General features: G+C 35.2%; 2 protein-coding genes across 2 annotated transcripts; one reads left to right on the top strand and one right to left on the bottom strand.

The window, feature by feature from the left end:
* Nucleotides 1-4,244: 4,244 nt before the first annotated feature.
* On the top strand, nucleotides 4,245-11,771 carry LOC143588050 (ATP-dependent DNA helicase homolog MER3-like; the record flags this gene model as incomplete). The annotated part of the gene is made up of 25 exons (XM_077069163.1): nucleotides 4,245-4,484; nucleotides 4,829-4,990; nucleotides 5,066-5,303; nucleotides 5,401-5,437; nucleotides 5,511-5,557; nucleotides 5,688-5,725; nucleotides 5,851-5,872; nucleotides 5,971-6,183; nucleotides 6,286-6,442; nucleotides 6,532-6,583; nucleotides 6,707-6,778; nucleotides 6,971-7,020; nucleotides 7,112-7,229; nucleotides 7,336-7,399; nucleotides 7,475-7,558; nucleotides 7,650-7,775; nucleotides 7,849-8,045; nucleotides 8,510-8,698; nucleotides 8,809-9,057; nucleotides 9,386-9,435; nucleotides 9,547-9,564; nucleotides 9,693-9,775; nucleotides 9,858-10,056; nucleotides 10,443-10,480; nucleotides 10,571-11,771. Coding segments are annotated over 25 exons (3,390 nt in total), but the record flags the coding sequence as incomplete, so codon positions are not given.
* A 9,133-nt stretch (nucleotides 11,772-20,904) lies between these two features.
* LOC143588053 (cysteine-rich receptor-like protein kinase 42) lies at nucleotides 20,905-25,344 on the bottom strand. The gene is made up of 6 exons (XM_077069166.1): nucleotides 24,552-25,344; nucleotides 23,209-23,322; nucleotides 22,778-23,128; nucleotides 21,828-22,062; nucleotides 21,599-21,743; nucleotides 20,905-21,506 (listed from the first exon to the last, which is right to left on the bottom strand). Exons 1-6 carry the CDS (start codon nucleotides 25,342-25,344, stop codon nucleotides 21,126-21,128), a joined length of 2,019 nt encoding a protein of 672 aa, XP_076925281.1. The 3' UTR covers nucleotides 20,905-21,125.
* Nucleotides 25,345-25,577: the final 233 nt, after the last annotated feature.

Genomic DNA, 25,577 nt, shown 5'->3' with positions numbered 1-25,577 from the left:
AAATGGCTTAGTTCCATCAGTCCCAAATCATGTGCTGCTAAAATTTTGGACTAAGCTACATACTAAAATAAGTTCATTGTCACTTTGTCTTGTAATCGAGAAAATGCCTCATTGAAACCTTTAAAGGCAAGAGATGTGGGCAAGTTCGTCAAACATTTATTCATTAGACTTTTGTCACAAAAGTTTAATATATTTGTGATTTGTAGTCAATCAAATTTAGTTTCACATATTTACTTTTTGGCCTATTGACTTTGGTAATGAATCTTTTAGTCTTTCAACTAACATCTTTACGCTTTGGCGCCCCTCAAATTTGGTAATGGAATTTTAATACCAAACTTTTACCATAATGAATAGAACCGATACCGACTGACTTGCCGTTAGGTTTTAGCCACAATGCACGATAGTTTTCAAACATGCAATGCATTAACCCGTTATGTCACAACGTGCAAGCAAAAATGTTTATTTTTCTAATTCAAGATTTCAGTAAAAGTATAAAGTTTATAAAGTGAGTTGAATTTTTTTTAACTAAAGCTGAAAATTTTGGCTGTTTTGCCAATTGAACCAAACAAGCTTAATTAATTAAAACAAAATTAACCAGAATCAAACGGTTTTTAAAATCCTCTAACCGAAATTTTTGTTTATTGTCGGTTTAAGTGTAAAACCGACCCAAACATATATTCTGGTACTTATACATTGGTCTTCTAGTTCTAACTTTGGGTTGTTAACTACTATAACTTTGAATCAAATTCAATTTGAATCGAATGTGAATTTTTTATTATAAATCCGAACTGAATTCTACTAACTTGAGTACCTTGAAATTTGATATATAGAAGACCCCTAGATGTCACGTAGTTTTTAGATTTATAACTACGGCCCTTAGAATTTTATTACAGCTTCCACACATTTTGTAAATAACACCATCTTGATTTTATTACAAAATACAAATAACAATCGAAAACAAGTTTTATACATTTAAACATATTCTAGCTTTTGATTGTTTTCAAACAGGTTACCAATCCATTTATTTTTACCATGCAAAGTCGATCTCGCTAAACTTATATATGATGTCATCAATACGTTGTTAATCACCGAGTTTGTGTAAAGTACAATTCAAGCCAGGCATGTGTAAATAGAGGTGCACAAAAAAACCCGAACCCGGAACCAGACTCTAAATAAAAACCCGGAACGGTTTTTTAATACCCAAACCCGTACCCGACTCTACCCGTAGGGTACAGATAGGGTATTGATTCATTTCGGCACTAAAACCCGAACCCGAACCGGACCCGATTTGTACCTGGTAATACCCGAAAACCCGAACCGGTTCCATACCCGGAACCGGATTTTTCCAATACCTGAAACCGGGTACTTCAAATACCCGATGTATACCCGAAAAATACCTTAAATATACCCGAAAAATACTCCTAAAAAGTGCAACCTTTTAAAAAATCCAAACTATACCCGAAAAATACCGGAAAAAAAGCCCGAAAAAACCCACAAATAGGGTTTTTTCAATACCCGAAAATAGGGTATTCAAATACCCGGTTTTAGAATACACGGTTCTATACACTACCCGAACCCGATGCATAGGGTATGGTTTTTAGAGGCAATACCCGGACCCGAACCCGACCCGGTTTTTACTAATACCCGATTTCTAATACTCGATCATACCCGAACCCAATTCCATACCTGAACCCGGGTATATGAAAACCCAATTTATACACCTCTATGTGTAAAGACGCTAAAGAGACAAATAATGAAAATCATAAATAGTTTTCCTGCCTCATCTCTTTTTCCTTTCTCCCTATCTTCACATTTTGCATTTTTCTCTCCAAAATGAAAGTCTCCCTTTCTCTTCTTTCTTTTCACATGAACGTCACATCATCTACATACTCATATAGCATAAAACAAGCGGCAAGGACAGTTGCAAACCAAAATTAGGGAAAGCAACACGACAAGCACAAGATACAAAACTCATTGCACAAAGTTAAACGTAATTGTAAATATATAAATGTAATCAATCGAACCAGGTCATGGGCGTAGCCACTACTATCGAAGAAAGGAAGCCACCCCCTAAAATATTTCATCTAGTATTATGGATACGCGAAATTTCGAGCATCCCCTATAGAATTTTGCAATCACCCCCGTTAAATTTTTGAAATGACCCACACAAAATTAGAAATCGGTCGCTAAGAAAACCAGATTAGATATGATAAAATTTAGAAATCGTTAGTAACAAGAATTATGTTGATTGTTAGATTAGAGTTACAAATCGATTTATGAAAATACATATTACATTTTCTACCCTCTAATCTTACAAAATTACATATTCGATCTAATATAATCCAAAAACCTAGGCTGTTACAGCCTAGGTAAATCCAACATCAGCTGTGGACATGAGCGATCATTGGTTCATAAGTAAATGTCTTGCCCAGGGCCGGCTCTTGAGGTGTGCGAGCCGCACCCTCGGCCGAGGCACGGTGTCGGTAGTGGGCACAAAATTTTTAAACATATATTAGTTTTTGTAGTCACTAACAAATGATTTGGGTCAATAGCTTGTGAAATAATGAGAAATGGAGAAGGAAAAAGGATAGAACAAAGAAAAAAACGTTGCCGGAAAATTTTCTGGTGGGCATGTAGTTACATAGGGAAATAGGGAATGAAGAACGAAGTTATGGTGGAAGATAATAAAAATATTAATATATTAAATTACTTTATGCAATTATGCGACTTTTGTCTTTTTTAAAATGTATTTAAAAAAATAATACAAAGTTAATAGTCAATTGTCAATTTTATTAGGGTTATGATTACTTTTTTTTGTAGCTTTTCTAGATTAAGTTATTTTAAATAATTTAAATTTAATTTATTTTGTTAACTTATTCTTTCATTCTATTATTTTAAAACAATAGATACACTTTTTATTCGTTGTTGCTATTGTTAAGATATAAGATTACTTTTACTCGTTAGGGTTTACTGGCGTTTTTATTTTAGCTCGGCCGAGGTACATAAATTCTCGGAGACGGCCCTGGTCTTGCCTCTTAAAGTAGCAACGCGTTTTAGACTTAATGGTAATGGAAGATAGGAAAGTTTAACAGTTAAGCATGCTAAGGTGCGAAATTAGTAACAAAATCGATGCGAGGGCCGGATGTTACATAGGCTCACTTTTAAACCGATTTGAGTAACAAAACTTCCATTTTCCATTCCAATGACCAGGTATATATATACCAAAATATCTCCCGCCACGTAATATCTTCCAACGTCGTCTTCTTCATGCATCATCTCCACTACTAACTCACGCCATAGATCATCCTTCACGACCTACTCAAATTCTGTCTTCAGTTCAGGTATATTCCTCTCACATTCTCTGATTTGCTTTTCAATTCCTACTCGTTTTGTGCACTCCTATCGGTCAATTACTTGTTGTTCGTGTTGTAGATTAGTATAGCTTTGATTTAATAACTTGCTAGCTGTAACGTACAATACGTACACGTTTATTCGCAGTTTGCAATTGCACTCGTCGTCTATGGATTCATACTCGCTTAAGTCCGTCTCAGATCTACCTGATCCGTTTCGTTCAACTTTTACTTTCAGGTATGCGATACTGAATCTGCTACTTGAAATTAGGTGTTTATATATATGTGTGAGTTTTTAGCCTCAAACTGTAATTTCACGCTTGATTGTTACCTCACTTGTTAGAAGTTGAATTTATGCATAAGTTCTGATAGCTAGCTATTAGGTTTAGTGTTGTAAAGACAGGTATTAGCTGCCTGTTAGTCGTGATTAATCGGTATCGATGAGTGAGATTTTAGCTAAATAGGACTCAATAATCAGTAGTTAGTCAAAGGAGGCCGAAGCTGGTCCAAATTGGCCCAATTCGGTCAAATTTGAGTCAAAATTGGTCAAAAACGTGTAGTATTTGAAAGGTTGTACTTATTAATCCAATCTGATTATATATGACATCCTGATAAATTTTGTATGTATATATATACATATAATTTCGGAAAATTTACATATAAAATTCCGATTAATCCCTAGCGAGTTCTAACACTGATTACATTGATTATTTGTGCCTTCAATTGTGGCACTTCAGTTCTACATGTTGTGTTTCTACAATTTTGTTTTCCTAAACACTGGTTTAACTAGTTATTCCAAGTAGCGGTGAGATAATGAAGTGTTGAAGATAGACCTTAATCCTTATCACAAGTCTATTTCCAAGAACAGAATAATAGTTACTGTTTCTATATTAGTATATTACCAAGCCTCATATCAGTGTTTTATGTTTGCTGTATCCTTTGAGATACAGGTATTTTAACTCGCTGCAGAGTGAATGTTTTTCTGCGTGTTTTCACTCTGACATCAACATGGTTATCTCTGCGCCAACCGGCAGTGGCAAGACGGTGTTGTTTGAGTTATGCATCTTGAGACTTATGACAAAGTTCATCTCTCAGGAAGGAAAATTTGTTCATACAAAGGGAACTCTGAAAACAGTAGGCTACATACCTGGTTTTGCCTTTTCTGCTTTAGGAAATAATTTCTTTTCACAATAATCTTCAAAATATTTCTCAGCCTAGTGCTAGAGAAGTTATTGAGATGATGAGTTTTCAAGTATTCATTCTGGCATCAATGTATCACCAAAAGTACTTAACAAGTTTATTCACACTAATTTAAACGCTGCGATGATTTTATATTAAGAATCTAATGTCATCACCCCTTAATTAGTGAAACTCTATCCTACTGTGATTATGAACACATATTGTGTTAGACTCTATAGTTTATGGCTACAAAAAGTGACGGCTTTACTTTATTAGCTTTATCTTCTTTTGGTGTGAAGATATATATATCCCCATCGAAGGCTTTGGTACAAGAGAAGCTCAGGAGTTGGAACCAAAAGCTCGGGTCATGGGCGATAAATTGTTTGGAGCTTACTGGGGATAATGAATCTTACAATATAAGAAATATACAAGAAGCAGACATTGTCCTGACTACTCCTGAGGTCATATATACTACACAGATTTACTTCTCTCTTTTTTTTGTCATTTGCATAATAATTAAAGTTATTTTTCTGCAGAAGTTTGACTCGGTGACTAGGTTTGGCATCAAAGATGGTGGCCTGAGCTTTTTTAGTGATATATCACTAGTACTTATCGATGAAGTTCATTTGTTAAATGATCCTCGTGGGGCTGCTTTGGAGGCAATAATTAGTAGAATCAAAATGATCAGTCGCAGTCCTCAAATGGAAACAAGCCCACTGGCACATGTGCGCCTCCTAGCTGTTTCTGCAACAATCCCCAATATTGATGACCTTGGTAATGTTGTTTGTTCTCCATTGTGTTAAACTAGTGGAGCTTTTTTTCTGGTAATTTAGGCCATAAGGTAGTCACTGACTATGTTTGTCTCTTGCAGCTGAATGGCTTATGGTTCCAATCCAAGGGATTAAAAGGTATATGTGATATTACTTGATGGGCGGCTGTTAAACTTTGTTAATGAAACCAACTCTTTTACCATTTGTGTAGGTTTGGTGAGGAAATGAGACCTGTAAAGTTGACTACCAAGGTTTTTGGTAATCTCAATTATCCTAATATCTTCATGATTGTGTTTTAAGCATCTTTACTTAATTAAATTCTGAAATTACAAATCAGGGTATGCTAGTTGGTTTGTCATTTACTTAATGTTGAACTTTTTGCTTGCAGGCTACACCCCGGCCAAAAATGACTTTCTGTTTGAGAAGGCAAGTACTTGATGTTTTTTTTTTTTTTTAAGTTTCATTCCCATGATTTTATATATTCAATCTTTTATCAACTTGAATACTAAAAAGTCAATGACCCTTTTCATTTTCTTTCTTCTATGATTCAGAGACTTCAAAACTACCTATTTGGTGAGTATAGACTTACAAACATCTTATGTCGTTAGTTTCTTTTAGCAAGGAAAATGAACACAGAGAAAAATCTTGATTTTCCCAAATCATGAATGCAGATCTCCTTATGCAATATTCTAGTCGCAAGTCTGCACTGGTATTTTGCTCAACCAGAAAGGGGGCGCAAGAAGCAGCACAAGTGCTGTCCCAGACTGCTATGACTCATGGTTATTCAAACCCCTTCATCAAAAGCAGGGAGCAACAAGAAAGGTTAAGGGAAGCTTCACTCTCATGCGGTGACAAACAAATGCAATCTTACATCTGTTATGGTGGCAAGTGCTCATTTACTTTCTTTAAATGAATAAAATAAGATTAATAAAGTTTGCACAATGTTCATTCGGTCTGAGCTTTCCATCATCATTGTGATTGTTCAGTTGGTTATCACAATGGTGGACTTTCCCCTAAAGATCGCAGCTTGATTGAAGGTCTATTTCTCAACGGCGATCTTCAAGTTCTATGCACCACAAACACTCTTGCCCATGGGATTAACCTACCCGCGCATACTGTTATAATCAAATCCACACAATACTAGTATGTACAGACCTTCCTTTTACTTAGGTTTTTGGGCAAAGTTCTTATCACCTGACTGCTTCCATACATGGTACCTTCCTTTTTTTCAGCAACAAAGAGAAAGGGATGTACACAGAATATGATAGATCAATGATACTTCAGGTTTGACACCTATTTATGTGGTTCACTGTTAAACTATTTGTTTCCAGCATTTATCTCCACGTCATTTTAATTTTCAGATAGACTTCCCTATTAGAACATACTAAGCTGTTTTTGGCTGTGCAGATGTGTGGGAGAGCAGGACGTCCACCATTTGATGATACCGGAATGGTCATAATCATGACAAGAAAAGAAACGGTAATGTCCCTTTGTGTGTGGTTGCTCATATAAGAATATGATGTACGTGTATATAGAGAGTGAGAATATAGAGCGAAAGAATCTGCTATGTGGATGTGAAGCGGTTGAATCTCAGCATCTGACAATAATCATTATCAAAAAATGATCTACTTCATTTTTTCTGATAGATTATATGTTCTCTTAACATGATAGGCCCATTTGTATGAGAATCTACTTGGTGGATGCGAATTGGTTGAATCTCAGTAAGTCTGCATTCCAGTCTTGAAAAGTTTGCTGCTTTGATGCATGCCACCTGACTAGTTAATAATTTAATATGCTTCTTTTTCTTTTCAGACTACTTCCATGTGTTACTGAACATCTAGCTGCAGAGATAGTTCAGTTGACTGTCCCAGATATACCCAGAGCAATAGAATGGATGAAATGCTCATATCTGTATGTGAGAATGAAAAAGGTATGTTAATCTGATATAGTCAGAAACTATCAAGTTACTCTTTTTCAATAGATAACTCTTGAGACTTTTTTTTATTTTTTTATTTTTATTTTTATTTTTATTTTAGAACCCTCAAAATTATGCAATAAAGAAAGGATTAACTGGTAGCCATATTGAGAAGCATGTTCAAGGTACTGCAAAACAAAGATGAGTTTTTGTTTTTTGCACGTCTCAGTTATTTGATTCATTTTATGTATATACTGCAGATGTCTGTGTACAAAAAGTTAACGAATTATCAGACTACCAAATGATATGGATTGATGAAGATGGTTTTGTCTTAAAGCCTCTTGGTATCTTCAAGCCAAAAGATTTCTATAGCCATACAAATTCCATGTATACATTATACATATATATATTAACAAATTTCCACCTTGTTCACAGAGCCTGCAAGGTTGATGACAAAATACTACTTGAAATTTAACACGATGAAACACATTATGAAAGCTCCATCAAATTGCAGCATAGAAGACGCTCTTCATATTGTTTGTCGTGCAGAGGAAATCTCTTGTATGTATACGTTTAATTGCTTTTATGTAATGAAAATAATATCATGGAACTGACTTCATTTCCTGGAATGAAGGGATACAACTAAGGAGGAATGAGAAGAAGCTTTTGAATGACATAAATAGCGATAAAGATGGTAGGCTTCGTTTCCACATACTTGGAGATAGAGGGAAGATAAAAAAGCGCATACAAACCAGAGAAGAGAAACTATTTATTTTGGCAAACGATTGCTTAACTGGAGATCCTTTAGCCCATGATTTGTCTCTAACACAGGTCATTTTGTTATAATTTTATATAGGTGGAACAATGAACGGGTCAGGCTAGATAAACGGGCAACTTTTTAGTCCATGCGAAAACATATCGGGTCAACCCCAAAACACTTATTTCTGATCCATTCTAGACTTCCATAAATAACTATGTAGATGAGTATGAAATATATTTATTACAATAGAAGTCAGATATAGAAATATAACATTTAAGGAGGATTTTTACACTATGAATACACTTCAGGTGACTTTTGACCCGTTAGAAACATTTGACCTGATCAACCCATAACCCATTTTTGTTCATTTTTTAAATTTAAGTTATTTGAACCATTAGAAATAAATTATAGCCTGAGTCGACTCTCTTATTTATAAACTGGTTAAAATTTTCACCTCTATAAGCTTATAAAGTTCTGATAGTTTTCATATCAGCACTTCATATCAGCACTTCATATAACAATTGGTCACTTACAGGACATGAACTCTGTATGTTCAAATGGGTGTCGAATCGCGAGGTGCATGAAAGAGTATTTTATACATAAAAAGAATTACAAGGGGGCTTTAAATTCAATACTTTTAGCAAAATCTTTGCATCAAAAACTCTGGGAAGACAGTCCATATCTGCTAAAACAATTGCCTGGGATTGGTATGGTGACAGCAAAGGTTTCGTTCTCTCTATGAACCTCAAGATCTTTACAGCAAAATTATTTTTTTATCTTGTGTATAAATAAGTTAGTAGTCTAATAATCCACCTACCTATTGTTTATGTTCAGGCTTTACAATCTATGGGAGTAAAGTCATTTGAATCCCTTTCTGAAGCAGATCCAAGGAAAATTGAGATGGTTACTGGTCGAAAGTTCCCATTTGGCAATCACATTAAGGAATCATTGCTTTCGCTTCCACCAAAAGTTGATATGAAGGTTGAAGAGATCACATGTCCGAACTATGGGAAGTCAAAGCTGGCTGTGACATTAACAAGACTGTCTCAGTCGCCACAAACTAAAAGACATTATGCTGATATGGTATGTGATTATGTTCAGAGGTGGAAATCTTGACTTGTTGACTAATGGACATGTTGGTTCGGTTTATGTTTTATTTTTAATGGGTCAAGTGGGTAAAGTCAAATGAATTAAAGTTGCCAAAGTGTTTTTTATACGGCATACAACCTGCTAAATTGCTTTATTCAGAAGTTAGAGTCAATCATATTTACCAAATGAATATATGAGAAAAAATTATCAAAAATGAATTGTCTTGACCCGTTACCAAACATGACCTTATTTCCACCTCTAATATATTTACACGACAATACTTGTTAAACAGTACCTTTTAAAGAACTTATGTTTTTCACAGGTTGTTGCTGTAGAGGAAGACAACTTGATAGTTTTCCACGAGAAGATAAGGTAATAAAACTATAACTTGAACTACAATTGTCAATGGTTTAACACTTGAGGTGTTTTGACACATTATGTTGCAATGGTGACTTGACAACATTTTTCAAATTGTTTCTGCAGAGTGGAAGAATTTACAAGGTAAGTAGATGCATCTTTTCCACCAAGGCACCCAATAAAAACTTATGTATTGAGTATCATCTTGGCTAATTTTCACATTATCCATCATCTTTGTTTTACAAATTAGTTTTTTGCTAACATGAGTGCAGCCCCTATAGTGCAACAATACTAGTTACAAGCCCTCTGCAAGGAAAGCTGACTGTTAAGGCAGCTCTGATTTTTGAAGAATTCAGTAAGTTTATACTCCAATTCAACTTCTTTATTTATTTTATTTATGTAAATTTCATTCATTTTACTTTTGTCTGTTTGTGCAGTTGGGATTGATTTACACCAGAAAGCCATACTAATGAAGAATATTAACTATGATATCCATCATATAAATGGAACAAAAAGGTTCTCGTTGCCTCAGCCAGCCAATGTTTGCATAATTGATCCTGAATATGATTATGCACCTAGCGTCTCAGCTAGCAAGCCTGACAAGTCATCAAAATCGAAAAACGAAGAAGCTTCTATGTATGCTTTTAACTGTCAACTGCCTCATTCTCGTCCTTCGCCTATATAGCTCATTAGTATCACGTCTGTTTGGAAGTGGCAATATTGACCCGTTGACTTATAAATGGGTTGATTTTGGTTATGTATGTTTTTTTAATAGTCAGAGGGGTAAAATAAAAAGATAACTAAAAAAAGCTTTAAAAATTGGGTCAATAATTGTCCAGACTCCAAAGTATATTTTTAATGCGAACACCCTTCTATATCATTTAGTTAAAATTTTGATGATTATTGAAATATATGATTTTTTTAGTAAACATATTTGACACACTAGTTTTTTGGTCAACCCGACTGGCCTGCCCATTTGGCCACATCTTCATTTGTTGAACAATTTTCTTTTTGGTGATCAGGCCTAGTTTCAAACTCCTGGATGAAGATTCAGATGAAGGTAAAGTTTCTGATTATCTACACGAACCACAAAGAAAACACACATAATTTATGTTTCATGTTTAGTATCACTTAAAATCTGTTGACACAGGTGAGCCCATTGTTGAGATCAACAATGCTAATGATGATAATGCTGCAGCTGCTGTTGATGATGATGGTGATGATGATTGCAGAATCGTTACTGAAAGAACCGTTTTCGACTACATACGTGAAAAAGCCAAAAGCTTACCTACTGTTGCAGCAAATCCAAGTATTGAATATCCGCCATCTAAAGAGACACTAAATCTTATAAGAAAGCGTACACGCGATAAACAAATAGCACTCGATGACACTGAAGAATTTCTAAACCTCACTGAAGGTTTTGATCCATGTGAAGAATCAAGTGAGCCAGACAAACACATTTCATCTGCCACATTAACTGGAGAGAATATATTTGAACATATAAGAAAGAAAGCCAAGAGCTTCCCTCGAGTTGATGAGATTAAGAGTATACGGTCCAAGCCATCTGATACTAACTTTGACTTTGACCTTGACTTACCTGCAGATGCAAAGTCAAATATAATCATTTTAGATCCAGAACCTGTGAAAACACAACCGAAAGCAGCAGTTACTCGAGAGAAGGAGCAAAAGTCTCCAAGTTTAGGAAACAGGCAATCCTGTTCATTGGCAACAGCAGCTGAAATAAGGGAAGTAGCAGATCCGTTCCGCGCGTTCAAGAGTGTGTTTTCGTTTCTTTAACTGCTTTTATACCATAGCAACTTAGCTTCATGTCTTCAGACTAAGAAACTGCTGGCCTCGGTTTGCATACGTTAACTGCTTTTCTAATAATCACCCAATGTATGTCTGATTTCTTACTTATCATACTCTCGGATCTCCTAGAATATTGCCGATTATAGCCCGTTGATTTTATTAAGGTACAATTGGGTTAGGGGGTTAAGTAATTGTCATTTGGTTTGGTAGTTAACAGGCAATAACGACCATAACAATAAATGGTTGATTAGTTACATGTAGCTCATCGTAGTTCTCTCTTTTTAAACTATGCGTATGAATGCCTTCAGGTATTGGGTATATCCGTTAGTTTGTTAAAAACTTGTGTTGGTATTTTCCAAACACATTTTTTGTTATTTCCAAATGCCTATGCAATTGCATACCCAATGAATAGTAGAAATATAAAAACTAAAGTTTAGTGAAGTAGTAGATTGTTCTATTACTCAAGAACAAATTCTATAAAAAGAAAAAAGAATGTTTACCGGTATGGTTTGGGTAAATGGTTGCCTGTTTTATGTAATTGGATCGGGTATCATATGATTAATATTTCATACCGGTGTCATAATCATTAAATTTTTGAAAACTAATTCCATGCCCAAGTACCTGTGCTAAATGTTTCAGGTTTACTCGCGGGTTTGGGTTTGTTTGTCATCCCTACCGGTAGGGGTGAGCAGTAACCAACCGTTAATCGAAACCGAACCGAAAACCGGGGAAACTAAACCGAACTTAACCGAAAATCAGTTATCTATTTTTTTTTACCAGCGGTTAACCGAAATTAACCTAATTGAACCATTGATGTTAATATATAATTCTAGTTTTTATATACCTCAATTTCATGTTTTGTAAGCAAAAATTTTAGCCTAACTTTGGTGTTAGTTATTGACCGAAATTAACCGAACAACATAAGCCAACAAACTAAGAGAATAAACCTAACCGATTAACCAAAATCCGATTGGTTAATAAAGTAGACGAACTGATGATTTCGGTTTCAGCTTAGGCTAATAACCGAACCAATTCGTGAACAACCAACCCTACCCGCCTGTTGGCAGCTTGGATGTCTATTTGAGTAAACATTTTGGATTTACAAATTACAAATATTGGGTCTTTTTTCAGTTGCTATCTTTTTATTTATGTAAGAAAGTAATGATATATTGATTTATTCAAATTTCAACAAAGTTGAAAATTAAAAAGGGGAAGAAAAGCTTGAATACAAACCCACTAAAGAAAAGAAACCAATACTTGTAAGTTCTAACACATAATTATAATTATGAATGTTGAATTTAATATCAAGCCCCTTTCTTCATAGTTGATAGGTGAATCACTTTATCCAGTCAACAAAAGTATATATGTTATTGACTCGAAGTGACAAATTATATTCTTTCAATCATTTTATTTAAGAAGTTGAGTCTTACAACTTACAAGTTAGACCGTTTCAAATTTCGTATTTATTCACACTTTACTAGCTTTTATGTCCTTTGCACTTACTTGTATAAGTAATTAATTAAACATGTATATCAACCGAAAGAAAAAGAAATTGGATGAGGGTTTGTTCATGTTTATACGTTTAACTTAACCGAACAAATGAATGTATGCGCACACTTGTATGACCGGCTTTTCTGTTTGTATTAGTTCGTTAAGAAAACAAATGTGTTTGTTCGTTAATTTTATAAGCGAACATAAATAAACATGGATAAACTCAAATGAATATAAACGGCATCAACTAAAGTAAACAACAATATCAAAACCTTATAATTCCTTATGGATAACCAATTCTTGGTTTTAAAATTTGATCGTATTGATGAGGACTAATGCCTGATGGACCAATTAGCGTATCTAGTAACTAACAACAATATTTATATGGACGAACATAAATGGATGGATTTGAGATGTGTTCGTCTTCGTTCATCTAACTAAACAAACAAAAAAATTATTTATCTTTTTTCGTTCGTTATCTTAAATTTTCAATTAGCTTGTATAGTTTACCATTAACAAATTGGAAGACTTGTGTAGGAAACCTCTACTAAGACCATGTGTGTGTCGGTGTTGTGGTTCATGGGGGTGTGTATACTACCATGTATACATGAAGCCAGAAAAGAGAGACATGGTTTCACTTTTCACAAAGTGTGTAAAGTGTTATGTCATTAATCGTTTTTTTGCAACAATATTTTAAAGCATTACATAAGAAAAATTAAAAGAGTGCAAATGTTATAGTAACAACTAAAAATAAAATAACAAACTAAAGCCAAGAGTTAACAAAAATTGCCAATGTAATGGTTCAACGCCACCTCAGCTACGCCAAACAACTATGCCACCACACCCATGGGCAAAACTTATATAGAGACCCAAAGGGTTCCCCCCACCCCCTCCCCCTCCCCCTGGCTAAGTAATGTAGATGTTAAATTGGTTTTGAATTGAAGGTGGTAGAAATGTAGTTGAGAGATGCAGTTGTTAAATTTGTGTTAAATTAATTGTAGCAGAAAGCTGTAAGCCTGCAATGGTTATTGATGGTGGCAGGGATGATGAGAGACCTACAAGGGTGTAATGGTATTACTTCTCACCAAACCCAAAAGTCAAAAAGAACTTTAACTTTATAGAAATTTCTTTTTTACACTTGGTGAAAAGTTAAAAGCCAAAATAACTTATGGATTACCAAATATATGTTAAACTATTAACTTCTTCCAAAAGTTAATAAAGCCAAAAGAAGGGTTCAATAAGGAATCCCAAACACCCCCTAAATTTACGTTTTTTTCGTCCGAAACTTTTTATACATATTGAGTCTCCCCTGGCCACACCCAGCAGTCAAACTAGAAATTTAGAATTGTGATATTTAGCTATATACATAATGTCTTAATGATGACCGTTTTTAAGTGGTTGAAGGTTTTGTAGAGTAAACAAAGTTGTAGATTTAATAGTATGATTAAGAATAGTGAGTGATCCATTCTCAAGTAAAACTAGCCATAAATTTTAGCCGGCAATTGATGAACCCTTGACCCAATATAAAGAGTGCCACCCTAACGGTTACCACTATGCACCAACCCATAATTGATTTGTGGAATTAATGTGCAATTGATGACCCACACCAATCTTTATCCGTCCACAATAAATAAACTTGCTGGACCTGTTTTCTTTCCAAGTTCCATCACATAATAATAAATGTATTAATAGTAGGGACAAAATGAATGTATTACGTATCTTTTATGAAGAGTGACTTATGTACTCTTTAACCCTTTTACTTGAACCTCACTGTTTGTAAACAAAGAAATATAAAAGATTTCAAGGCAAACATTTCCATGCCTGCCAATTAGATGGGCGTCTCCACTATACGTCTAAGTCAAGTAAACGAATCTAACGACCACAAAAGAGCCTTGTTCGTATTTTATGTTTTTTTAAATTTAACAGATTGAATACACGTTCAAAGGAACAAATTTATTTGTTTATGTCCGTTAGTTAAAAAAAATGAAAGTACATGTTTATATATGTTTATACATAAGAGCCATCTTATCCGGCTATTCATATTTATGTCTATGTTTTGAGAAAACATTACAAACTATTCTTTAGTAGAGTATGTATAATCATATTTAGTTATTCTACCAATGCTCACAAAAATACAAAATTGAGAAAACTAATAAATGATTAACATGCGTCAAGTGGGGGACTAAATAGGGAATAACATAAAAGTAATAACACATATTTTTTCCTTCACATGTAAGGCACATGTCAATTCATCTATCATTTTAATACGGCTATGTTTTTTTTCATATTTTATATATTTTTTTTAAATTTTCACTATACTAACGAGCTTTTTGTCTTTCATATGAGTATGACTTTGTTATATGAAAACTTAAACAAGAATTATGTCATTGTGTCTTTCTACTTATTAACTTTTTTAATACTAATAACCCTATTGTGTAATCCTAATATGTAAATATAATAATAAAATAACAAGAAATTATCTAATACATTAAACATGATGAATACATGTTACATAATAACCTGAAACGTAAAACACAATGGTTAATACATATTACATAATGACATGAAACGTAAAACACAACGGAAAATACACATTACATAAACCTAAACGTAATACATAATGAACCTAATACTCTTTTTCTCAAATTAAGTGAATGTCACATGTCAATCTCGAACAAAATGTAAGGATTGTAATACACAATAATGAGTAGAAAGGGACGATGACGAACAAAAAAATGTGAAAAGAGACAATGACGTAACTTTTGTTTCAATTTTTTTCTTTGATAATACAAATTGGAAAACATAATGACAATAAACTATAAAACAATGCATTATAAACCCAATGACAAACCAATAAAAAATGTATAAAAATCCATTATTATATATGTATGTAATTGAGTGTGTTTAGGATGCTTTGAGGAGAGCTTGACTACTCTCTTAATTGGCGAATATCGGGATGGCCATCACGAGTGCAATGACTTACCATCTCCGTGTGTTGCCACGTGGCCTATCACGTTGTGCCACGTGGTTTGACATGTGTCCCCGGTTGCTTAACAGAGTCATCGCGTATCGCGATGTCCCAATGGATTTATCGATCGCGTAGCACGGCATCGTCCAAATCTTAGGTTTTGTGAGACTTCATCGCGCATCATAATGGGCTTATCCTTTGCTCATTGCGTAGCACGACGGGTTTAGAAACTCAGATTTTCACTTTTTGTCTTTCTACTTTCACAAGTTGTCAAAATTGGTCTAAAAGTTCCAAGATGTTACAGTTGGTGGTGGTGACGGCCGACGGTGTTGGCCAGGTGGTAGTGTTGAATGAAAAAGAAAAACATAGTTGAGAATTGGATGGCATTGGTGTGGTGTTTAGGCTATGTGTTATGGGTTACTCTACATTATTCTAGATTATTTGTCACATTAGTTTTTCTCCACAACTCAACCCATGTTATACTTCATTCTATATCATTCCATTTATTTATATTATTAAAATTCAAAAAGAAATTAAAAAGAATTGAAAAAAGGAAAAAAAATGATTGGTTAGTGATGTGCATGAGGTTGGTCACGGGGATCACGTCACTAGTGACCTGAGGATGGGGGGGGGGGGGGGGGGCTCGGTGTTCCAATGATCATTCAGTTTTAGAAGGACTGTGATTTTATTTTGTAATAAAACCAGATGTAGTATGTGTTCAAGTTGACTATGTGGAGGGGATTCAGGCGTTATACACCAATATAACCCTCAACAAGGATGGCGCCAAAAAGTTGCAGGCACTAGCACAATGGCGACAGTTAGGGCAGATGAGGGCACATGTTTCTTCAACCACTCACATTCACTTATCTATTATTTTTTATATTTATAAACATTAATAATAATTTTGATCGTAGTTAAAACCATTACACTTGTTTGATTGTTTAGTTAGTAAATGTCATTCTATCTACGTTAACGTGACGTGACGGTAATAAAATCCCGTCCACTACACTTGATGTAAAGGATTCTTTTCTGCCAAAATAAAATAATTATTTTTTCGTATGCTCACAATAATCAAACACTACCAATAGTCTTAACGTCAATATCTAATTATCTACCAAGAGATGACGTTATAACAAAGCTTAAACATAATATTAATACTTTTACTGGAAATATAAAGCCGTGACCTAGACTTTCTAGAAACCAAACTGGCCTTCTAGACGCAACAACCATGCACACGTCATCAGATCTATTTATGTTCGAATGGTGCTAAAAACAATAACACGTACACTATGCATATAGTAAGAGACACTCTTCTCAAAAGATTCGAATCTACAAGTTTAAATTTTAACCAAGGGCTATGTATAGTGGGGGTTATAAATTGGGGCCGATTTTTATAAGTGGCGTGACGTCAGCAAATGAGTAATTTTTATTTTAGGGGTGTGGTGGTGTTGTAGCCCAAAATCCCCCACTTGCCACTAGTCCATTTAATACAAACTAATATTTGAATTTACATGAATTCGATTCCAAATCAGAAAAACAAAACCAGTTTTAAAGTACGTTAGACCATGTGTAGTCATAAAGCTCCACTACCAGGGGTTATGCGCCACGTGGCGCCCAGTCAGAGTTATGGTTTTGTACAAAAACATGCTGTAGTCATAACTCTCCACTACCAGGGGTTATGCGCCACGTGGCGCCCAGTCATTATTAATTTTATTTGTTTTTTTAAATACTAGATCATTTAAATAAATTAACATAAAATTAAAAATTACATTAAACTTCCAAATAAAAAATACATTAAACTAAATTAAAAAAAATACATCAAATTAAAATAAAAAAACATAAATAATACTAATAAAACTAAAACTCATTTATATTTTTCTAAAATTTTCGCTCGTCGATTGGCTTTTAGAGATTGGACTATTGGGTCGTCTTCGGATAGCTCGTTTGATAAAATCTCGATGTCTTTGTCCATCTCATTCCTTTGAAGTAGGTCGACGGCGTCCAAATTTACTTGAAGTCGTTGGGTTCCAAGTTGGTGTAAATCTTGGAGTCGAGAGTTCATTAATTGGAATTGGCTTTCCAATTCGGGATTCGAACCCGTTGCCGACGACGAACCGGTTGTGGATTTTGGTTGCCTTGACGGGCATATTGGCCGAAACCGAGAATATTTTGGTTGTTGTTTGGAAACATGATAGTAGAAATATTAGTGTAAAAGATATAAATTGGTATAGAAGTGGAAGGAGTGTGTTAAAAAAAATGAGTTTGGTTTGTTTATATAGTATAAATTATAATTAATATAATTTATTTATTTTTTTTAAATTCCCAACGGCTCCAACGGCTATTTTTTTTATTTATGTGCCAACCCCGCGTTTTGTATACAACGCAGCCAAAAACAAGCTTCACATAACGCAGGGGGGCGGTGTACCCCCGCGTTTTCGTCACATAACGTAGTGGCAACGTTGCCACTACGAATGGTCTTACATACCCTGGAAATTAAATCAAGAAACACTAGGACGCTTTGATATATAGAATCAGCATATCAAAAGACAATAAACTTCATGTACCTAGTAGCAAACATTTTGTATTGGGCATGCTAACGAAATACTAAATCACTTAGTTAAATAAAGTCGTGCGTAAATATATAAAATAACCTGCGCGCCGAAACACATGTAATAAAAAGCTTGTTTTTCTTTTGATAGAAAGCGTAATTCTGAAAATAAAATGGTACTCGATTCAATTAGTATTTAAACATGCACCCAGAACATTTATTTTAATCCTTTTTTATGTTTTCAAAATGCCATATTTTTTCTACCAGTTATGGTCTAATAACTTTCCTCTATGATATCTAAGGCTTTAATTATTCGAAGTTGACTTTAAAAGATCAAAATTCGATGAATTTGAATTAGCTTTTCTGAGTTTTTGAATCGGGAAAGCATACAAACAGAAACACTTTTTGAATCGAAATCAAATTTGTGATATCCGAATCGCTTCGACCAGGAATATACTTATTCTTTTTCATCTTTCAAAGACATGATTATTCATATCATGACAACAACCATAAACGCGGCACAATTAAAATCATGTATTGTGAAACACAACATGTTTAACTATTTGTCTAAATGAGTTAGTGGGTTGATGGGTACATGGTTTGTAACCATTGGTAGACATGGTAAACGAGTCATAACTCGGTTAATTAACAAATTGCATTAAATGTGTTACATGGGACAGTAAACAAATTGATAAGTCCACAAGATCAATTAATTTGAATATGGGGTTTCACTTGATAAAGGAAAAAAAACGAACTATTTTCATGTGTACTAGTTCTAGTAGTGGTCCATGTAAACAAATGTTGAAAAAGATGGTATAAGATACATATAATTGTTCTATTTATTTTAATCTTACTAGTGGTCCATGTAAGCGTGATTGTACATTATGCCCACTTAATTAATTCATCTCTAGACTAACGATATAATTTATTGCTATATCAATCATCTTTGTCTTTACATACAAGTCATTTTCTATCAACCAACACAACTTATCCGACAAGCAATATGATAATAATAGTTTTATGTTTTCATTGTCAAATAATAAATTTTCATGAAAACTTATATGTAGATAAAATTCAAATTTAAACACGTGAATATCGATATTTATTGCCGTGCTTGTAAAATGTTCTATCTCTAATAATTTTTAATTTTATTCTACAACCAGCTTATACTTTTATCTTTGATCTTTGTTGTAGCTTTACAACTATTTCTAAAATTCAAGATTGGCTTTTGAATTGAATTTGTTCCGAATTTTTGATGACTGGTTATTCAGAATCGGTGTTTGAGTTGAGTTTGCTCCGAATTTTTGATGACTAATTTGAACTTGTCTCGGTATTAAAATTTAGGTACGTTGCATGATTTGTAAGAGAAAATAATTGTGTATAATGTGTCGCCGTGGTAGGATGAGAGATTGAGGTGCACATTAAGAATCCCGTCACGCAAGGGGCGCATTGGGGGGAAGATGGTTGACGACCAACCAATGATGGTAAAAGTGACAAAGATATATAGTATGGTAGGGAAAAGAGGAAAATAAGAATCATAACATGTAGAATAGATAGTGATACCATGCAACGAAGAGCATGCACTTCTCGCATATCATTGGTTGGGAGTTGTGGTCGTTTCTTTGATGAGTCATTTGCAAGAAGAAACCGGTGACCCATGTTAATAATCGAAACAAAAAGGATGGCCCTAGCGCAATCAAGGGCATTACTCGAGAGCCAAGACCTTATAAGACAAACTTGTAACAAGTGGTATTAGAGAGAGCATAACATGGGGGCAAGTTGGTAAGTCAAAGTCACTAACCCGAAAAGTTCTTAAAAGGTTGTTATGCAATAGTGGTGGAAGATGATAAAAAACAAGTTCTCAAGAGACAAAGTTAAAGCGAGTTATTATGTTAATGTGGGGCTAGCTCACTTGGTAAAGACATTTGTCTCTTAGAGAAAGATCCTATGTTCAATTCAAACCATGGCAAAGTTGAATACTTAAATTATTGGTGTAAGTAGTGTATGGCTTTTTTGAATGAATGATGCTATTTGTTAAAAAAAAAAAAAAAGTGAATGATGATATTTGTAAGCGGCAAGTATGGCTTCTTGAACTCCGATCTAGTTTCATAAAATTGTAATTGTTCTTGTCATGTTCAAAATGCAGTGCTCTACGATGGGTGTGTCAAAAGCGTAAGACAAAGCATGGAATGAGTTTGTGTGAAAATTTCTTGATGCACGTTGAACTATCGGGCGTCCCTCTTAACCAAAGAAAGCAACTGATCTCGTGTGTTGTATGTGGATGTGCAGCCATGCACAAGGAAACCCATGCTTTGATGGTGGGAGGATCAACTGTGCTGTCATAGACCAAATGCTTTGAAGATCGGATCAACTCGATTACGCTTAAATGATTTGGGTTCAATGGCTACATTTATCTTCTCATCCGGGAAAGCTTCAGTGATTAAGAAAATCTGTCCAACGAAAATGCTTACACATCACACGTACCACTAGTCAGGAGTTGTGGCCGCGCTCTCATATCCAAAAACAATTTTATTAGCGGGTCACTCTCATATCCAAGATAATATTATATAGCGACCAACATCATATTAATTAACCTAGGCCTCTAAAATTAGTTTCTTTACAAAAAAAAATAATAATAAAAAAATTGCCTGGAACCACTAAATAAATATAAATGTAACCAAATTTTTATTTGATTAACTTGTTGATAAAATCCACAAAACTCCCTTACAAAGATATACTAAATATTTGCAAAAAGAAAATAAAAAAAAAATAATTAACAAATTACCAAGCACATATGAACCTAGACTTGGTTATAAAATATACACAAATCCCTCCCAATCCAATAAAAAATCCCCTCAAACCCAAACTCTATGGCCAAAAAAAACCAAGCTAACTCGAGCTCAGTTCATCAATTCTTAACGGCCACTCTGAGCTTGGCGTAGTAGACGACCGTGATGTGTTGGTAAACGACAGCCCGATCTTGGTCAACGGGCTAGAAGTCGAGCTGCTGCTTATCCCTTGATTATTCATCAGGGACCGAGCATTTAAAAATGGCGGCTGATTCGGGACCGGCATAGGGGTCACCCGGTCTTCGGCTTTTGTTGTTAAAAACTCGACCACTTCCGCCATTGATGGTCGTAAAGCCGCTGATGCTTGCGTGCACAAAAGCCCGATTTGCATCACTTCTAACGCTTCATGCTCGGGAAACTCGCCGTTTAGTAACGGGTCGATTGCTTCCGTCACCACACCCTCTTTGTATAGCTTCCAAACCTGTTTATTGTTTGATCAAAACACGGTTATAATTTAAAACAAAGAAATGAGTTAAGAACATGGAAAAAAAACGTTTGATTTTTAATTCGTACACTTTGCAAAAGCGAGCCGGTATCTTCTACAAAGGCATTGTTTCTTTTCCCACACGCGATTTCAAGAACCACAACTCCGAAACTAAAAACATCAGCTTTTTCTGTAAGTTGTCCTCGGACTATGTATTCAGGCGCCATATAACCTCTGAAATTAAACAAAAAAAAACAAATTATTAACATTTTCACACAAAAGAACATGGATTTGCAAAAACTATACACATTTGCTTACAAAGTTCCAGCGATCCCGGTGGTAAGATGACTCCGGTCAGCGCCAAAAGTTCTGACGAGGCCAAAATCAGCGATTTTGGGATTAAAATCTTTGTCAAGAAGAATGTTGCTGCTTTTAATGTCCCTATGGATAATTCTTACATGACACCCTCCATGAAGATAAACTAAACCTTCAGCTGTTCCAAGTATCACCGCCATTCTTTGTCTCCAGGTTAAAACTTGTACTTTATCTTTGTCTGCAATGAAATAATTTAATCATATTCAAACAGTTGTCTCATGTTTTCTTTTCTGTGAACTGTGGGAACCCGTTAAAGGAAAACTCACATAACCCGATCAATACCATGCTAACTAATGGGATCGGGTAAAACACGGCTTTTGCTGCCCAGGTGGTCTTCAAGGTGGTTAAAAGCAGAGAACCAGTGGAAGCTAGATTCGAATTTATAGGCTGTAAATGAGCTGAGCCTGTTAGGACTTGGGCTCAGCTCGTTTACAAACCAAGCCGAGCCAGCTCGGCTTGTTTATCTTAATGCGTTGTAATGTTTAGCATAGGCTTGGCTTGTAAAAAGCTTGAGCCGACTCCTGGCTCGTCAAGCAATCTCATTTATTTAATAAAAATAATAATTTTATATTTTTACACATATTGATATGTATAAGAAGAAAACAAACACTATTTTTAGCATATCAATAATGCATAATTAATAAGCTACAAAAGTAATAGTTTATATCTATTCTATATAACAAGATTTGGATAATAATTTTTATATATATTAAAATTTGGGCTTTTAATTTTAACGAGCTTAACAAGGGAGTCAACAAGTCAGCTAAACGAGCCGAGCTTACTTTGGCTCTGGCTCGGCTCTTACCATTGCGCCACCTCTTTGAAGATTACTGTCCCGCATTTTTCCTAACAATTAAATTAGTTATAAAAAATAGAAAAGATAAGGAAATTACCGAAAAGGAAATGATCAAGGCTCTTATTTGGAACGTATTCATAGACCAAAAGACTCTCGGGTCCTTCGATACTACAAGCCAAAAGCTTGACGAGATTCTTGTGTTCAATTGCACTGATCAAATTAACTTCATTAAAGAACTCATCGACCCACTGTCGGGTATTGAAAAACAACCGTTTCACAGCAACAACATCTCCATTCGGAAGAGTTCCTTTATAGACCGAACCCGCTCCCCCTTGACCTAACTTATTTGAAAGGTCAAAGTAATTCGTTGCCTTCTCAAGCGTTTCATATTTGTACTTTAATCCAGACTTGTTAAACGAATTCGATAACATGCCCATGTTTTTCCGCTCTGTAAACGCAAGTCAAGATTTTGATCTCTCGGGTCAGAAATTTATTTTTATATTTAATTTTATTAAGATTTAAGTTTACCTTCTCGGATCTTTGATATTCTTATATATGCAGCATAACCAGCAAAAGATGAGATCATGAGGAAAGCAACTGCAGCCAAGACAACGGCTACTTTGGCTCCTGGACTAGATAGCCCTGAAACCATGGGTAACTACAGGTTAGAATTACCATTATACCCTTTGACCAAAGACTGAAAAAAGCCATCGTTCCCGGTCAAGAAACCGTTCTTACAGAGTCAACATTCAAACACGAGGACTAGTGATACAGACGGTTCTCCTTGTGGTTATTTTTAGAATAAAAAAAATACAACTAATATGTTTTGATTGAGAATAAATCCTTGTTTATGTTTTTATTGAATACCAGACAAACAAGCAAATAGAAAAAAAATAAGGATAAAGAAATGGACCAAGACTGAAAAGTCAACAAAATAAAATAGACCTTCTTCCAGGTAGGTTAACAAGAACATACACCCAAATTTCATTTGATCTGAGGATAATAAATTAAACATGACCAAGCAACCTTGCACATGGAGGAGGTTCATAGATCCAAATAAAAGTTTGACTTTTGAATGTCAAATAAAAGATAACACTTTGGGTTCAATTATTGCAAGGAATGTTAAAACTTAACTTAAAAAAAGGGTTATCATGTTAAAACTGTTTAAGTAATTCAGTAATTAAAAAAATGTAGCTGAAAACAGAAGACACCCATATTAGTTTTGAGTTTGAAAATTACAATGTTTGACCTTTGAATTTATAAAGGTCAATAAACGAAGTGAGCCATTATATTTGAAAACTGGCCAATCTTGAGAATCTTAAGCACCACTTGCCACGAAAACTAGAAAAATTGGTATAATAACATGGCTTGAAACATAAGATGTTCAAAAAATATTACAAAGAAATCAAACAAAAACATATAACAATTTAGAACAAATCACATGAATCACCCAAATACCAAAATCAATTTTTTAGAGTTTATTTTTTTTACCGTACCCGTTAATACCTGTTAACCAATAAAACCGTATAACAATTAGAAAACTGGATTCGTACATGAGACCTCTTTCAGAAAGACTCAATGTGGCACCGAGTGATCAAAAGGTTAGTTGTAAATTCGTCCAATAATAAGTCAAAGTGCAAAATGATGAACAAGCATCATCATATGATCACAAAACCCAAGCATATTAATATTATTATTATTATTATTAAAAGAACTAAAAAGGAAACTTCTTGGCATTGGGATCACAGTTAAATTCATAAAAAACTGAAATAAAGCTTCCAAAAAGCAACCCACTTTGAAAAAAAAAAATCAAAAAAAATTCTAAGAAACATAAAAATGATAAAAACCCAGAAAAGGAAGAAGTGAAATACCAGAACTACCCCCATCTGCCTGAGAATCATTGTTGAAGAACTTGTGAGTAGAATACCTCAAATAACATCCAGCATTCATGCTCCTTCCTTCCCTACTGGGCAAACACCCAACAGCCTCAGCCTTAGCCTTATCCAAACACGTCCGGCACTCGTCGTTGGTCAGGCTCTCCCAGCACTGTGCCAACCCATACACCCTATTCAACCCCAACACACCAAACCCACTATTATTAACCGCTAACCTACTAACATTCTCCACCAACTCACCCACACTCCGATTAAACTCCATAAACCCACCTTGGAAATCATCCCAGTTATTAGTTACCAAACTGGAAGTGCAGTTCCTGGTATCGGTTGCCGGGTCAACGGCCTGTTGGAAGAAGCTGTTGTTATCGTACCGGACGAAGCATCCGTCGAGGAATATGCGACCGGAGGTGCGAGGAAGGCAGCCGGGTACGGCGGTGCGGCTGACGGCGTAGCAGACGAGGCAGTCGGTGCGGGAGAGGTCGCGGTGGCATTGGATCAAGGCGTAGAAGGGGGACTGGGATGGGTCGGTGATGTTGGTGATGGCGAAGTTGTTGCTGGAGCCGTTGAGGTTGCTGGAGAGGCGTTCCATGGCTTGGACGAATGTTGGGATGAAGTTGGGTGAGGTGGCACGGTCGCCGGAGCAGGTGAGGTTGCCGGCGGGGGTGGCGCGTGGGTCGGAGTGGGCGGAGAGGAAGAAGATGGAGAGAAGAAGAGGTTGAATGAAGATGATCTGGGAGGACATGTTTGATGTTTGGTTTTGGGTGATCATGTGAGTTGGGTGTATGTATATGTATATGTAAATGGAGTGGAGAATGAATGAGTCAAAGGTTTAGAGCTGATTTCACACGCTTTTTTTGGTGCCCTTCTCATCTGCCTGCCATCGCATTCAAGTCAAGGATGATTTCACGTTTTCACCTTCTTTATTTTTTTTATTACGTTTTTTACTTTGCTTTAGTCGCACTCATTTTTTTTTTTAACGGCAACTTTCAATAAACTTAAAAA

Source organism: Bidens hawaiensis, unplaced genomic scaffold (genome assembly GCF_021521415.1).
Source record: "Bidens hawaiensis isolate Kalapana, Puna unplaced genomic scaffold, B.hawaiensis_p1.1 tig00035963_1, whole genome shotgun sequence".
Classification (NCBI taxonomy): Eukaryota; Viridiplantae; Streptophyta; class Magnoliopsida; order Asterales; family Asteraceae; genus Bidens; species Bidens hawaiensis.
This window is presented reverse-complemented; position numbering and strand designations above follow the sequence as displayed.